The sequence below is a fragment of the Myxocyprinus asiaticus genome, chromosome 30 (assembly GCF_019703515.2).
Source record: "Myxocyprinus asiaticus isolate MX2 ecotype Aquarium Trade chromosome 30, UBuf_Myxa_2, whole genome shotgun sequence".
NCBI classification, from domain to species: Eukaryota; Metazoa; Chordata; class Actinopteri; order Cypriniformes; family Catostomidae; genus Myxocyprinus; species Myxocyprinus asiaticus.
This window is the reverse complement of record NC_059373.1, coordinates 29,874,201-29,891,359: the sequence shown is the minus strand read 5'-3', so window position 1 is coordinate 29,891,359 and position 17,159 is coordinate 29,874,201. Positions and strand designations below refer to the sequence as shown.

Below are 17,159 nucleotides of genomic sequence, written 5' to 3'. Positions count from 1 at the left end.
AAATTTGTCACTAATTAAAATGCAAATTCTTGATATCAGTAATGTAATTATACAAGTGAAAGTGCACATTTTTTATACCAGTAATTATATTTGCACTGGTAAAAAAATGTGAATTCTTGATATAAAAAATTACGTCATGACTTGCAGAAATACACATTCTTTATATTAAAAATTTCAACAAGTAAAAATTTTACTTCTTCATATCTGTAACTGCATTTTCACTAGTAGTAATTCCATTCCTCATATCAAGGACTGGCATTTTATCTAGTAAAAATGTAATTGTTGATTTCCTGTGAATGATTAAATGTCAATTTGGCTTGCCATTCTCTGAGGTGTATGAATGTGAAAGGAAGTCCAACTCATATTTCACAAGATTATGAATCAGTGTAAAGGCAATTGTGACACATTGAGCTTATAGCTGAGTGAAGGGATCACTTGAAACTGTGATTAAAAAAGGTGTATACAGCAAAAGTGAACCACAGGTCTAAAGTGATGAGTATTGCTTTACCCAATATGTTTAATAGCTATTTCTAAATAAAGCTGAATGAAGACATATAACTAAAGCTAATCATTGCCATTGTATTTGTAGCACAATGTTTCAGTAGATCCTTCTCATTGCAATCTTGTGGTATATTGTGAAATTGAGTGAAAGTGGCAATTTCAGTCATGTTAACTTGGTGAAGGTTGATGGGTGTTTAATTAAAACCCTTCACCACAGGGTGGTAGTCTAAAACTAAAGCTGTATTGCCTCTACTCTACAACAGTGTTTTCATATTAGTAAGTATTACGGCATAGTAACATTGACAAATACTACACATTCTGCATCTGGTTTACATTTGTGTCCACTTATATAACTAGAGAAAGAAAAGGTACATGTACATGTCCAATCAACATTGACAATACACAGCTTGTAAAATAGAAGTGGGCAGAAAAGAGAAGAACTCATCAAGACTGAACTTAATGAAAGCTCTCATAAATAATAATAATAATAATAAAAAATAAAAAAACAGTTCACTAGCCATACCAGTTAACAACAAACACAGCAGTTTAATACTCCTAGCACTGGCGTGAAGATCATAAGAAAGTGTTAATACAAAGGTTGAGGCATTTGTGTTTCACATGAACTCACTCATGCACACACTAAAGCTTTCACACCATATTACAGTGAAGAAAATGTACACATTAGTTTCCCTCCTCGACACCTAGACAGAAAACCCCACATACATACAGTATAGTTTTCATTTTAGCACACAAGTCATTGATTGCAGCTGTGTCAGATTATTTAAGCAGTTCTAAGGTCGAGAAACATATACATGTACAGTACATATAAGCATGTGTATAGGCATATGTACAAAATGTCATAATGTACACATATTGTCCATTGTCTATCTAATAAACGATACTATTCACTTCTTGGTATGACCCGATACGATAAATCGCTCTGTCTACTCACCCATGGCATTTTGGTTTTATCTCGGCCAATAACAATCAGAAAACGGACATGTATTGTGATGGTATAGTCAAGCTTTATCTTTCCGTGTGTCTAAGAGATTATGGCAATGCAATTAAACTCATCTGATGGGACAATATTACTTGCTGGACTGGCTTATCTTAGCAGTCGTGATATTTTTGTACATGTCTGTTGGGGAAAAATGCCATACTGTATATGAAGGCACTGACAAAGTGGTAAAGAATTCAGTCGTACCCTGAACCAAACACACATTTCTTTCTGTATCTACCTCTAAAATGCTATTCCTTAGCTAAACCATTCCTTAGCGAACAGAATCAAACCACACTGGCATACGCTCAGGCAAGGGTCAACTACATGATGAAAGCAGATTTTTAACCAAAAGGGTTAAATGTGTTCTTAGGACAAAGTTTATTTTTTATGTAAGTCAGGTTGTCACATTTTTATCAGGGCAGGCTGTCACACAACCTGTGTTTTAAATGTCATAAATGTATACAGTTTTTTTAATACAATATTTATAGGCCAAAAAAAAAAGAAAACGTTTTAATATTTTTGTACACTACCATTTTCATTGTTTGAAGCATTTTGTGCCTCATAATTGTTTTGTTTTTTTATTTTATTTTGCTGCAATGCTTAATATTATAGATTTAAAGAAAGGCATATGTATATATATATATTTTTGGTGGTTATGATGGGGTTAAAGGGTTAGTTCACCCAAAAATGAAAACTTTACTTACCTTCAAGCCATCCCAGATGTGTATGACTTTCCTTCTTCAGCAGAACCGAAGTGAAGATATTTATAAGCAGATTTCAGCTCAGTTTGTTCATACAATGCATGTAAATGGGTGCCATCAGGCTGCTGGCTGTTTGACGGTCCATAAGGCATATTTAGGCAGCATAAAAATAATCCACACGGCTCCAGTCGATCAATTAATGTCTTCTGAAGCAAATCGATAGGTTGGTGTAAGAAACCAATTGATAATTATTTTTACACAAACCTATCGATTTGCTTCAGAAGACATTAATTGATTGACTGGAGCCGTGTGGATTATTTTTATGCTGCCTAAATATGCCTTATGGACCGTCAAACAGCCAGCAGCCTGATGGCACCCATTTACATGCATTGTATGAACAAACTGAGCTGAAATCTGCTTGTAAAAATCTTCACTTCAGTTCTGCTGAAGGAAAGTCATAAACATCTGGGATGGCTTAAGGGTAACTAAATCATGAGAGGATTTTCATTTTTGTGTGACTAACCATTTAACAGGGGAACACTATTTGGGCATGTTGTAACAAAAGGTATTTTTTTTTATTTTTTTGCCAAAACTATAGGGCATGTAGATATGCAGAAATGTTATTTAAAAAATAAACCCACCCTGAGAAATATTCAGTGGAGTAAAAAGTGTGGCAATTAGCCCCAGTCTCCCCTATATATTAATTTTTATTTATAATTCCATTTACTTATACAGTGATGAGGCCTAAAAATGCTAAAATCTTTTGCCTTTTGTATGACCAAATTAGTGCCCTGCTGGTCCCCAGAATGGGATGCTGGTGCGCTTATGTCCCCAATAAGTTTCTTAACTAGCTTAACAAGCAAGACTTCCTTGGTCAACCAGAAATATCACTAGAAAGATCATACTGTTTGACCAGCAATTTTGACCAGCAATTTTAACCAGCACCAAATGATGAGCATTAATACACAAGTCTGGACCAACATGGAAATTCATGCTAGTGCTATCTGGTCTTTCAACAGGAAACAGCTAAAATTCTGAATATTGTATTCATTTAGTGTTCATAAAACAACCTTGAATAAAGAACTAAATTGTTTTGAATTGAGAAGTTATGGTGGAAATCCTAAAAGAGGGATAGATGCCTTCCTGCCTGTCTGTTGGTCACATTGCCGAATATTTCAAAGCTGGACTGAGAGGCCAAAGCCCTTTTTGAGGTGGGAAGGTCCAGTAGGATTCCCTCTTTCAAACTTTCTGACTTTTTAACTTGACTCTCTCTAGAACTGGAGCGCATCCAGAATGGTATAACAAGTGAAACGGTTTGCCCGATGACACAGGATAAAAAAAATCTCTTGCAGTGAGTGAATGTCTTGCTTGACTTACTTGCACTAATTATTCCAAATTCCTTTAGCTACTTGGCCATTTCTATCCTACCCTTCAAGACCATGTTCCCCAAATTCATGGATTCTAACTTATAATCAACGTTATGTACATTTCTCTCATCACCTATTACCTAAATCTCTCTAGAAGTCTGTACATGGTTCAACTCCCCTTCCTAAACACCCCCAACCCCACTTGCTCTCTTTCTCTCCTTTCTTACTTCTGCATATCACACTGCAGTAAAAGCACAATGGATGGGTCACTCTTGGCCGCCTCTTTGAACTCCTCCAGCGTGATTTCATCATTGTGGTCCTTGTCCATCTTGCTGAAGATTTTATCCACACGCTGCTGTGGGGTCAGCCCATCCTCATTCATACGCATCATGATCACTGTGCCAACCATCTTGTAGATTGCCTAGAGATTCCAAAAGGATGAGGTGGACACAGAGCAAGAAAAAGAAAGAAACTTCAGATTTTCTGACTCCTAAATCAAGTACAAATGGAAGTATTTTAAAATAATATTTCACACAAAACTTTTCATATAAAGAACTACAGGAAGATTTTCATGGAAAATTACTTAAAATACTGGGTTTCTTACCAAAATTGGATGCCTTCAGAAGATTTGGAATATGATACAAAAGTCGCATGGACTACTTTTATGATACTTTTGGGTCCTTTTTAAGCGTTAAACTGAGTCTCAATCAACTGCTGTTGTATGGAAAAGATGAACCGCGATATTCTATAAATGTTTCCTTTTATCATTCGCATAAGAAAGAAAATCATATGGGTTCAGAATGATATGAATGAGAAAATTTTGAAAATTACTATTACTATTCCTTTAATTATTCCCCAAACAAACTCTGAATCCCTCACCTCAATGATCTCCAGCATCTCCATACGCGTGATCTTGCCATCTCCATCCAGGTCGTACATGTTGAAGGCCCAGTTGAGTTTTTGCTCAAAACTTCCCCTAGAAGTGATGGACAGGGCACAGATGAACTCCCTGAAGTCAATTGTACCATCGCCATTCTTGTCAAATGTTCGGAAGGCATGTTGGGCGAATTTGGAAGCGTCGCCATAAGGAAAGAACTGAAAGACACAAAAGAGTCTCAGTAAAACCGCAGGTCTTTAAACTGCTGGTTTACTGGTAACCCAACTACAAATTAATAGAAGTCTTATGTGTCAGGATCCTATCACCTTTGTCAGTCAGGTTTATTGTGGTGACAGGATCCTGACACGTATGTTGTATGTCTCTGTGTGAGCATGGTTGTGTTTCTGGCCGTGTGCTCTTCTGCCTAGTCTGTGATCTTGTCCCCACTTGTTTCCTCCAGCCACCTCCCAGGTCACCGGACTCCGCCCCCTCCCTCGGGCTTCCTCCTTGGCCACCAGATCCCACCTCCTACCTTGACCCTCATCCCAGGCTGCCGGACCCCTCCACTGACCTGTACCCTCCTTCCAGGCCGCCAGACCCCACCCCCTACCTATTGCCTCATCCCCAGCCACCGGACCCCGCCCCCAAACTTGACCCTCTTCCGAGGCCACCAGACCCCGCCCCTTACTTAGTGCTGCCTCTGTTGGTTCCCCCACCCTCCCTCCCTCCCTCCCTTGGCTGGTTCTGTCTGTTGCACCCTGGTCTGTGTTTCCAGCCTGTTTTAGTTTGTTTTTTGTGTCTGTGTTTGGTCTTGTTTCATGTTTGATGTTTCCCTTTGGGATGCCAAGAGGCATCCCTTTTGAGAGGATAATGTCAGGAACCTGTTACCTTTGTCAGTCAGGTTTATTGTGGTGACAGGATCCTGACACGTATGTTCTATATCTCTGTGTGAGTGCACACTTTGGTTGTTTTCCTGGCCGTGTGCTCTTCTGTCTAGTCTGTGTCTCATGTACAGAGCATGGTGTCTGGATCCTGACTCTTCGGTCTGGTTCGGTCTTGTTTCTGAGTCAGGATCCGGACACTCATGCTCCATGTCTTGTCTTTTTGTTTGAACACATTGCTAATGATGGCTTCATAGCCATGTTCTCTTTCTGTCTGGTTTGTTGTGAGCACATGGTTCTTGTTAAGTTGTTTGCCATGTGCTCTCCCTTCTCTCGTCCTGATCCCATCCCCTTGTTACCTCATTATTAAATCATTTGCTTCACCTGCATTCCTGATTTCCCTCCTCGTTTTCTTTCCAATCCCCATTGGATTTTTTTCCATCGGGGTTGTTTCATTTTGTTTTGTTTCTTTTTTTTCTTTTATTTATTTATTAAATAAAACCCATCATCTCACCTTTCTACGAGTCCTTGCCCTTTCTTCAACCGAACTTTGACATTATGGGCCTTTACACTAGAGGTCGACTGATAGTGGATTTTGTGGATACCGATAACTAAGGTGGTGGAATAGGCCAATAACTATTAATCTGCCAATAGTTTTTAAAATCAATTTAGATAATGTTAAAAAAATTCTTAGTCTTTCCTTACTAAGATGGGCACAGACCTAGAGTCTACAAGAGTCACAAACTTATAAAATCCAAGATGTAGTTTGTTCAACTAAAATCTCAGTAATAATCAGAAACAAATCAGATCTAGTGTATAACGCAGGACTTTTAACTATAAACCACCCCGCAAAACACTGGGGACTCTTATTTTGAAATGACAGAGACTTGGTATTAAAAAGTGTTAACCAAATTAAGCTATTTATAGCTTATATTCACCAGATGAAGGGTTGTGTGTATATATATATATATATATATATATATATACTACCGGTCAAAAGTTTTGAAACACTTGACTGAATTGTTTCTCATGATCTTAAATATCTTTTGATCTGAAGGCGTATGCTTAAATGTTTGAAATTAGTTTTGTAGACAAAAATATAACTGTGCCACCATATTAATTTATTTCATTATAAAACTAAAATTTTATTTAAAAAAAAAGTTTTTGAAATGGATGACTTGGACCAAATAATAAAGAAAAGCAGCCAATAAGTGCCCAACATAGATGGGAACTCCTTCAATACTGTTTAAAAAGCATCCCAGGGTGATACCTCAAGAAGTTGGTCGAGAAAATGTCAAGAGTACATGTCTGCAAATTCTAGGCAAAGGGTGACTACTTTGAAGATGCTAAAATATAACATAGTTTTGATTTATTTTGGATTTTGTTTAGTCACAACATAATTCCCATAGTTCCATTTATGTTATTCCATAGTTTTAATGACTTTACTATTCTAAAATGTGAAAAAAAAAATAAAATAAATATATATATATATATATATATATATATATATATATATATATATATATATAATAAAGAATGAGTAAGTGTTTCAAAACATTTGACCGGTAGTGTATATACAGAATATGTATGTGTATATGTGTGTGTGTGGGTGTTTAATGAGGAATAAGGTTTATCATTATTTACAAGATAACAATTTATGCATACAATCTATGTGCTGACAGGGCACTTTCCATATAGTCACATTATTCTTTGCATGCCCTCGCTTTATAAATTTAGAACACTTGATTATCTGATCAAATAACAAGACATGCACTGAAGTGAGGATAAAAATGTGGATGGATATTGTCAATGATGAAAGATTTAGGCTGTGTCTCGTTTCGAAGGCTGTGTGCTAGGTAGGACGCGTCCTTTGAAGGCTGCAGTATACCGAGCGTCCTCCTTTAAACAAATCTCGTTTAAACGAGATGGCCTTTGTAGGACAAACGAAAATGGAACATAACATGGTTGCTATGACAGCACGCCACTCTTTAACAAGCGCGAGCGCTTCGAGTGAGACGGTAACAAAGTCCCTTTAGAAGGGAATATATGAAGTAAATTTTAGGAGAGTTATAATGATGTAAAGAGAAATGAAATAGATTTTACAGGTGTAGTTTTAGTCTAATACTTTATTTTAATTATATATTAACATAATAATAAATATTATATACTCTGCACCCATCTACTGAGGTACTTCAACTTGGGAATTAACATTACTTGCATTTGAACATCATATTTCGAGCAAATTGGCATTATTTTTTTAGACATTTCAGTTGAAGCAAAGAATTGTGGGTCGTGAGTGCCCACGAAGGATACACATCATGCATCCTCCAAATTCACGTGAAAGAAGGTCGCATTCGAAGGCTGCATTCGAAGTGTCCTACTCGCTTTTATGAAACGAGACAGCCTCGATGACCTATGTGGCCGAGAAATGCAACCTCCGGAGGACGCAGCCTTCCAAATGAGACACAGCCTAAGATACAGCAAATGCCCACGTGATGTCAGTGATTGTTTTTATTTCACCTCTAGAGGCCACTGTTATGCTGTAGAACCAAGCCGTTCAAACAGTGCAATCCTTCAGTGCCGGCCACAGAGAAACACGAAAGAATAATAAAAAAATATATATCGGCAACAATCGGCATAGATTTTTGCCAATAACTACAGCTCCAAAAAGCAACTATCAGCACAAATTAATCTGTAAAACCGATATATCGGTCTATCTCTAGTTCACAGATTACATTCTTGTGTAAAAAGCTGGGTGCAGCACAACAAATGGAACAGAATGCAGGTATCTTGTTTCTTTTCAAAAGTTCTTTTAATTTGACAGGGTGTCTTACATTGAAAAACTATTCCAAAACAGAGACGGCGAATGCAATAGCATGTCCTGTGTGAACCTTTAGGATTATTTTATACTTTCTTTCATGCACTTCAGAGTCCTGTTAGGCATTTATGAGAAAATTGAGCACTTATAATGTGTATAAACAATCCTCACCTTTACATAGAGTTGCTGGAACTCTTCCAGATTGAGGATGCCAGATGGGCAGTCCTTCAGGAATCCCTTATACCACTGCTTCAGCTCTGCCTCATTGAACTCTGTGCTCTTGGTCAGGTCATCTAGCACCTCAGGAGCAAGCTTGCTGTTGTGTTTCCCCATCTTTCTATGCCTCTCTGTGGATAAAGCGGGCAGTCAAAACCCATAAAGAAATCCCGACAGGCTTTATACACTGGCAGAAGTAATCAATACATATAAGGTTAAAAAGAGGTTAAAAGTAAGACAAAATCATGTATACATTTTTACTAATTAGGTGCAAGTGATGTTAAATAGCATCAGCCTTGTGTGACAGTAACAGCGACTTTTTGACTTGGACAGATTACATGGAAGTGCATTCCAAATGACCAATATCTATCAGCCCTACACCATTCAACTCTCTGAAGCTCTCACCCTGAAGAGTAAACTCTTCAAAGGAATAAGGGAATAGGTATGAGCCCTTCGGAATGAAACGCACCCTGTGAATTCCAAGACAGGAGGTAAAAAAATCTGCTTTAAAATCGGTCCATGCTTCCCAAAATTGTAACCACTGCCCTCCAGTGGCTGGAAGTGTTGCTGAACAGTTTGAGGGTGAAATTTCCACAGAGTGGCACTAAAAGCAAGTTGCAGTTTTACTTGTAAATGAATCCATTCAGCAGCAATACATAATTAATTCAACACACTCTCACAGCGAAATCGTCAGGATTCGTACGACTTTTCTAAATTTGGCTAATTTCTATGATATCGTGCGACTGCACTGAATTCCTGTGACTTTCATTACAGCCAATGACGTCGCTGGACATCGTTTCCATCTAATACGCAACAATTACTTGCTTCTTTCACACACAACAGCTTCCTATCATGTTTACACACTCTACTGATTGGTTAAGTTTAGATAAAGGGTTTGGGTAAGGGCATAATTTTAATAAGTGTTTCCTTAACGCCTCGTGCGCGAAACTTGCGCTTCCAAATTAGACATCTGGGAATTTGCATGTGATGAAGTCGTACGAGTTTATGCAAATAAAATTGTGCGACATCACACGAAATAGTCACCTTGTAAATTATGTACGACTTTTCATGAGATCGGGTTGATTTTATTAACTCTACTACCTAACTCAAACCTCAACCCTAAACCTAACTGTTAGTGAGTAAAATGTAATGTTAGAGGGAAAATGGAACCTCCAAATTGCACCCACCATGAACGTGATTACTTTCTGGTATCCATGAGACCAGAACCCATTTCTCAAAGATTGCTCACGTAACACACTATCAGTAACACCACAGGGAAAGGTAAATACATTTGAATTGATTGTCAGTAATTTGGCAGAATGGGGTTGAATTTTTTGTTGCCACGATTGCAAGAAACACAAACATCTTCTTGAAATAAAAATGTCTGTTTTATGGCTTCTGTTGGCAGCTGTGGGCATCTTTTCTTTTGGGGTTTTACACTTTGTCATGACATTATGGCTTATAACACGTTTGCCTGTGGCAGAATCAGAGATATATTAAACCAAATCTAAACTGCCCTGGGCTTTGAAAATAGATATATTTGGGTGCACGAATGACAAATGAGGCCCTCCTTTAAGGAGTCATTATCTCTGCTCTTGTATTATTAACGTACATTAAATATGTAACAGGTCTAAATAGTTGACGAAGGGCTCGTGATGACGGAATACAGCAGCAGCTATGCAGAAGCACTCATATGAGATGTTCTGAGACCCAGTCGCCCACAGCGCTATTTTCTCCCCCTGACGGAAAGTCGTTTTAGTGGGATCATGATGACTAATCAGAGGTGAGTATTCATCTCCTCTCTCTCACTCTCTCTTGTTCTATTTCACTCCCTTTCTGTCTCTGACCTTGTTTGGAATTCTGTGGTCTTGCGGCACTCTGCTAATCTGGGCATCTTTCTGATTAGTTAACTTTAGAAAGCAAGGTTTAATTAAAGATCTAAGTGGTTAATGAACTGAACGGGCTGGCAACATTCGCCTAAACCCATATGACATTTTTCTTTCTTTCATGAAACACAAAAGGACATTTACATTTATTCATGTATCAGATGCTTTTATAAGAAAGCAAAATGAGATATTAAGCAAAATGCATCTTTTTTTCCATACAATGAAAGTGAATGGTGACTAAGGCTAACATTCTCATGAATAACACTCATTTTCCTTTTTTGTTCCATGGCAGAAATAAAGTCATATGGGTTTGGAAAGACATGAGGGTGAGTAAATGAAAAGAGAACGCTAACACTTTGACATGAGGTCACACTACACTCTGAGCTCCTTTCATACGCATGTGAATGTGGGAGAGCGAAAACGCAAAGTCTCGTCTTTCTCTGCGTAGTTTCGATTGTAATGTTTAATGTGTGTTCATGTATTTCATGTCTTTTATTTTGGAAGTTTATTTCCTGTTTAATGTCATGTGTCCCTAGTCATGTGATGTCCTATTTTCCCTCCATGTTCATGTGTCTTGTTTTCATTGGTTCATTGTTTTGTTATCCTGTTATCAGTTCTGTTTGTTCATTGGTTTTCATTGTCATGTGTTCTTCCATGTCCTAGTATTTAAGCCCTCATGTATTCCATTGTCTTTTGTTAGGTATTGTGTGTTTGGTAACGTGTTATGCAATGTCAAGTCAAGTTTAAGTCAAGTTTAAGTCAAGTTTAAGTCAAGTTCATGTTTATGTTTCATTCACGTTTGTAGTTGGGGTTTTTGTATTTCACATTTGTTAATAAAATTGCACTTGGGTTCTTCACTTCATCGTCATCGTCATTGCCAGTGCCAGCAGCCACTTGTACATTGATAGTGATTGTGTTGTCCGAGGTACATTCATTTTGCATGCTTAAATTCTTGTGTGACCGCATTTTTATGATCAGATTGACCTTTGTTAAATCACTGACTGTTCAAAGAGCCAGTGTACAAGAGGAAACAAAATCTGACAATCATTACTTCAGAACCCTCTTTGAGCCTGCAAGAAATAAAAAGAATTCAATTTGGAAAGCAACATTGTTGGAGAGAGTTATGAAGGTTAATCTATACCTATATTGCTTTGGAACTTGTGAGCAAGTCGTGTGGTTTCCTGGGAAATGTAACAGCAACAAGTAAAACAAACAAACAACTAAATAAAATAAAAAAACACAGCTGTGCTGACATTTTGCCACAAATTTCATAAAATCACATAAGCAAGGACTCCTACATCACTTTTATTGAAACTTTTAGACAAACATTAAGACCATCAGATTGAATCTTCCAGAATATAACACCATTTTTTTTTATTCGGAATATAACACCATTTTTGGAAAACATGTTTCCTTCAAGATCTCCAGTATGAGAAGATCTCTCATTCAGTGTCTGACTTCATATCTCACAATGAGGCCATCAAGGTGTACACTAAGTGAAATGGAGAGGACGGAGGTAAAGACCTCCTAGAGTTGAAGATCAATTAATGATAGATGTGGAGACTTTGAGGTCTGAAAGAAGATGAGGAAAGTGTTAAAGAGAGAGATCAAGGATAGAGGGGGCCTTTTATAGGGGAAAACTCTGAGACCAGCTGTGTTTGGTGTCCAAGCCCTATCCTGAGCATTAGACAGAGCCAGATTAATGCCTCAGGAGAGCCAGTGTTGCAGAAAACCTCAGACAAGCATACAGTCATAAAATGAATGAACAAATACAGAAGTACGCCAAAAAACTTTAAATCTTCTAATTGGTTTGTGTTCAGAAATAATGAGTCTGCAGAGTGTTTTCCCAGTTGTTTGCAGTGGAATATAATATCTCCTGAGTTTTTGGTCGATGAGTCAGTTCCCGCTTCATTTGCCACCAGAGAAGACATCACTGCTTATCAACAAATGGTTCCTTTTTTTCTTGGCTCCTGTAGGATTATGACGACTGCAAGAGTTTAGCCTAGAGGTACTGAGTTAAGAAACGAGGGAGACATTGTAAAGATGTAGCTGTCGCTGTGCAATTTCCCTTTTCCTTGAACAGAAGTGATGCTTATCAGTGAGGATTTGCAGATTAATGCATCATGTTTTAGTCACTTGAAACACGCAACTGCCACAGAGGTCGCTCGGTATTCAGCGAAAAAGCCACTTTTAAAGGGCAGCCAGACAGGGCTACACGATTAACATTAGATTCCCAAACCGAAATATGATTGCTCTAAAATAATAGTTTCTTTTTATCTGCTAATTTTAAGCCATTAAACATTGAGTTCTCTTAAAGAAATTCAACATAGTTCCTCTGAAGTTTATTTCAAGTCAAATGCCCATATATGTAGGCTATATAGACTTAAAGTCAACATTCGCAGACCATTATACTTCAGTAATAATGCCGTAGATCTGAGTGAAACTGTACAGTATATTTAACAAGGTAAACTCTGATTGTATCCATCAGGAATTGATTTGATAGTGATAGTTTCATACCAGAATGTAACCATGAATGGACCCTGAATTCAAGTCTGCAGACAATTTTAAAAAGGGGGAAAATTTTGTCCCAGGAATGAGGCCATATTTATCAGATCCTCTACCTAAGAATCAAGATGCTGACCAGGATGTAGGTCAAGTTCACCCTCAAGAGCATCTCGACATATCCCAATGTAATCCCTAAAAATTATTTGTAGAAGTAGTAATAGAGAACCATCAAATCGTTAATTTGTAAAATGACAGACATTAAAATTTAATAACCTTGTAGAATATAAAATAGTTCAGAGTATGTATAAAGCTAATAATTGTTTATTACCAAAAAATTTACAAAAAAGGTTGGTTAAGAGACAGAGTCATCATAATTTGGGATTATGTACATTACAGAGTTAGGACTGAATTAAAAAACAAATTTCAATAAAGGGGGTGGAATTGTGGAATAAGCTTGGATGTGAGTTAAAGTTGTGTAAAACAATTAATTAATTTACAATATTGTTTAGAAAGAGGTGTTCAAAGTGTGTCCTGGATTGTTAATTATTAATGAAGTTGAAATGTATTAAAGTACAAAGTTGCTTAAGTGAAGTTATAGGCCTATATGTGGTAAATATTGTTGTATTAATTAATTATTAAGTTGATGCTGTTAAGGTACTGTTAAATAGTCACCTTGCTCTTTAATTTTGAATTGTTAAAAGGTCTGTAAATTAGGATAATTAAATAAGATCAAAAGATTGTATAATTGTATAAGGTTAGAAAGAGAAGGTATAATAAGCACTGGCTTCAGCCTTTCCCTTTATCTGCTAAATTTTATGATAATGTTTTGTTGTATGGACAATCTGAGTTGTCTGAGTGCCGAAAAAAAAAAAAAAACTGCAGTGCTTCTCTTTTAATTATATTGTTATTTGCTATTATTTCCCTAATCTTTATTATTATTAAATTACTGCATTGAAGATTTTGGAAAGGCTGGATTACCTACAACAGTAGCCTACAAACAGTCTCTTAATAGCTATTTTGCTTTTGATAAATATTAATCAACATCCTGCATGGCCTGCACATTTTAGAAGCAAAGCAAGTTATTACACTCTGAAGAAAGATAAATAAACTAGAGGTCGACAGATAATGGATTTTGCCGGTACGATAATGAAGGTGGGGAAACAGGCCGTTTGCCGATTAATCGCGATTCATTAATCCTGATTAACGGCATTCACTAAGATTTTCACTTTGTCATAAGACATTGTTGTAAAAAGAAGTGAAAGTTTAAGGGATATTTGATAATTTCCTCACCCTCATGCCATCCCAGATGTGTATGACTTTCTTTTGCAGAACATGAATGAAGATGTTTAGAAGAACTGTTGGTCGATTCAATGCAAGTAAATGAGAAGCGGTGAGAAACAGATCAATAATTAAGTCATTTTTTACTATAAATCTCCACTTTCACTTTCATAAGCACTCTTCTCTCTTAAGAGTTCTTCTTCTGTTTTTGGTGATTTACATAAGCATATCGCCACCTACTGGGCAGAGAGGAGAATTTATAGTAAAAAAAACAAAACTTAAATATTGATCTGTTTCTCACCCACACCTATCATATCGCTTCTGAAGACATAGATTAAACCACTGGAGTTGTATGGATTACGTTTATGCTGCATTTATGAGATTTTTGTACCTTCTGAGTTCTGGTCACAATTCACTTGCATTGAAAGGACCAACAGAACTGAGAAATTCTTCTAAAAAGCTTAATTTGTGTTCAGCAGAAGACAGAAAGTCTTACACATCTGGGATGGCATGAGGGTGCCATCCCAGTTAATGATGAGAGAAATTTAATTTTTGGGTAAACTAAGTTTATTTTAAAGACTATCTAGGCACATAATAACACTATTGAACTGTAAATGTTTATAACTCTTTCAAGATGTACAGGCTCACACTTTAAATGGTCAGTGCTTTGTATTTTAGATAATTAAAATAGCAACAGATCCAGTGAAACAATGAAGGTTGAGTGATTGTTTTTACATTTTTACATTCAAAAAGGTGCCATTTTACAATGATAAGAGTGAAATAAAAGACTAAAAATAACACATTTGTACTTTTCTTTTACTTGGAATGTAAATGTTCAGGACAAAGGCAAAATGGTTACTGTCTCTTTAAGAGGGTTTTATCGCATTATGCAACATTGAAGGCACTCTGTGCAGTTTGTTTCCTTGAGTTTAATCTTTTGAGAGCTGTAAAATCCCATTATTTTCGTACCGTGTCGTGCTGTTGCATCTGTATTCATTTCTGTTATTTTGTGACAAAAAATAATTTTATTATCATTCTGCACTGCTAGAGAAGAGGATTTCAGAGATTAATTGATTGAGATTGTGAGACTGCAGTCAGTATTAAACTTGTGATGATCTTGTAGGCTACCTGAAGTACGATCATCCATTCAACTATTAGTAGCCTATCTGTTCTCGATGGATCTTCCGTGATCCTTCCCGCGCTGTCAAGTGAAGCGGCGCAACATCAGTTTCGTCTCTCACATGCTACTCTCTCATTTGTTTGGGTGTGAGATGATAAAATACAGACTGCCTCTGCTATAATACGGAACGCAATTCTGATCCTTTAAATACCGGATGTTACGGAGTGTTGGCAATTGTTATGCGACATATGATGAAAGTTTGTCAATCAACATGCGGACCTAACCGGCCCAATTTTTGACCGGCCCAGCGGGAATTCTCCCGATCTTCCCGACTGCCCAGACTGGCACCTTCTTCAAAGCCTTTGCCATCTGAAATGAATGAAACTCAAGTCTTGTCTTTTAAATGTAATTTAGAAAATTGTATGTTATATATCCATGTGCCATCACATGAACATCAAATTTATTTTTCTGATGTATATATTTGACTATGCTCCGTTTCTTTTGAACATAACTACGGCAAAACAAAGGAAGTTTGAACAAAAGTTTATTTTGTCAGAATGGAGAAAAGTTTGGAAAACTTTATAGTTAAAAAACTATAAAATGAGAAACTCTCAAACTGTTCCTGTGCACGTGAAAGTGCATTCAAGCAAAGTTCTGTGCTCACGCTTGATATTCTTAAGCAAAAGAACAGCTGAGCAAAAGCAAAAACTCACATAAACTCACACAAAAACAAAAGCATTTTCACATAAGTTTGCCATCAACATGAAATTGATTTATTACTGATGATTAAGTTATTAATCTACTTAGCAACAAAACCTCTTTGGAGTGCTCATGTTTATAACCTGACTGGAACAAACTGGACACCCGCCACCCCGGAATAAAAATCGACGGATCTGCACGAATTTATAAGTGACTATTTTTTATTCAAAATGGCAAGTTAAGAGGAAATGTAAGCAGTTTACATTCTTGACTTTGAAACATTGTTCTAACCATTCGAACAGCTAATGTTAGCGTCCCCTCCCCTTTGTCGGCAATGCAGTATTCCCGTGCAGCAATTAGTTATAACCAAATCAATTATCATACCACCTTTAGTTGTCTTAAATTACTGATTTATTGTACCATGACTATATGCAATAGTAACCTTTGACTCTATAAATACCTTGGCTTTTTTCGATGTTTTAAATCTACTTCAAAAGCGTCTGTCTTTCTGCATAGCCTAGTCACGTTGCACAACAAACTCCACGGGAGTCAGTTGCTGTGTCCGAATATCCATACTTCTCTACTATATAGTATGCCAAAAACAGTATGCCAATGGAGCAGTATGTCCGAATCCACAGTATTAATGAAGCGGTAAGCAAGAAATACCCAGATGACCTACTATTTCTGGTGAGATTCTGAAGTGTGGATCAACTGGACACTTAACGATCCCATATCCCTTGGGAGCTGAGGCGACGTCACATACAAAACGCTGGATTTCAAAGAACGGCAGTGAACCGTGAGTCAGACGGCTCTTCTCAACTGTAAGTGCTACATATACCAAGACAATTGTTCCTTGTGCTTACATGGTGCTTGTTTAACAAAACCAGAGCAGATAATTTTGGTGGTTATTGTTATTGTGTCATATATGCGGGTCACAGGTCAATGCCCACGTCCCCATATGAAGTATGTCCGAAATCTATTCATATTTCTTGCATGCATACCTAAAAGAACATACTGTTTTGGTGGCAGATATGTGTGTCCTTTATCAAATACAGTACATACTGTGACAGTATGCGGTTTCGGATGCAGCAAGTGATTGTTTTTATTTAAGCTCTAGAGAGTGCCGTTATACCTTGTCCTAACCAGACGCAATGCCGTAAGTTTCCAGCAACAAACAATCTGTCTGCCCACATCAGGTGCTACGCGACACTGCAATATTAATACACTTAATGAGGACAATTGACAATAAAATGTAGAAAACAGAGCAATTACAGACAGAGCATATCGTTTATTGTACGCAACTAATTTTC

The 17,159-nt window shown here is 37.1% G+C and overlaps 1 protein-coding gene across 1 annotated transcript in view; it reads right to left on the bottom strand.

The window, feature by feature from the left end:
- Positions 1–2,652: 2,652 nt before the first annotated feature.
- LOC127421276 (visinin-like protein 1) overlaps positions 2,653–17,159 on the bottom strand; it is a 37,256-nt gene continuing 22,749 nt past the window's right edge. Inside the window, exons 2-4 of the mRNA XM_051664176.1 lie at positions 8,317–8,492; positions 4,449–4,664; positions 2,653–3,990 (exon numbers count right to left, since the gene is read on the bottom strand). Of these exons, the coding sequence (XP_051520136.1) occupies positions 3,793–3,990; positions 4,449–4,664; positions 8,317–8,478 (576 nt within the window). The 5' untranslated portion in view covers positions 8,479–8,492 and the 3' untranslated portion in view covers positions 2,653–3,792. The remainder of the gene's footprint in view (positions 3,991–4,448; positions 4,665–8,316; positions 8,493–17,159) is intronic.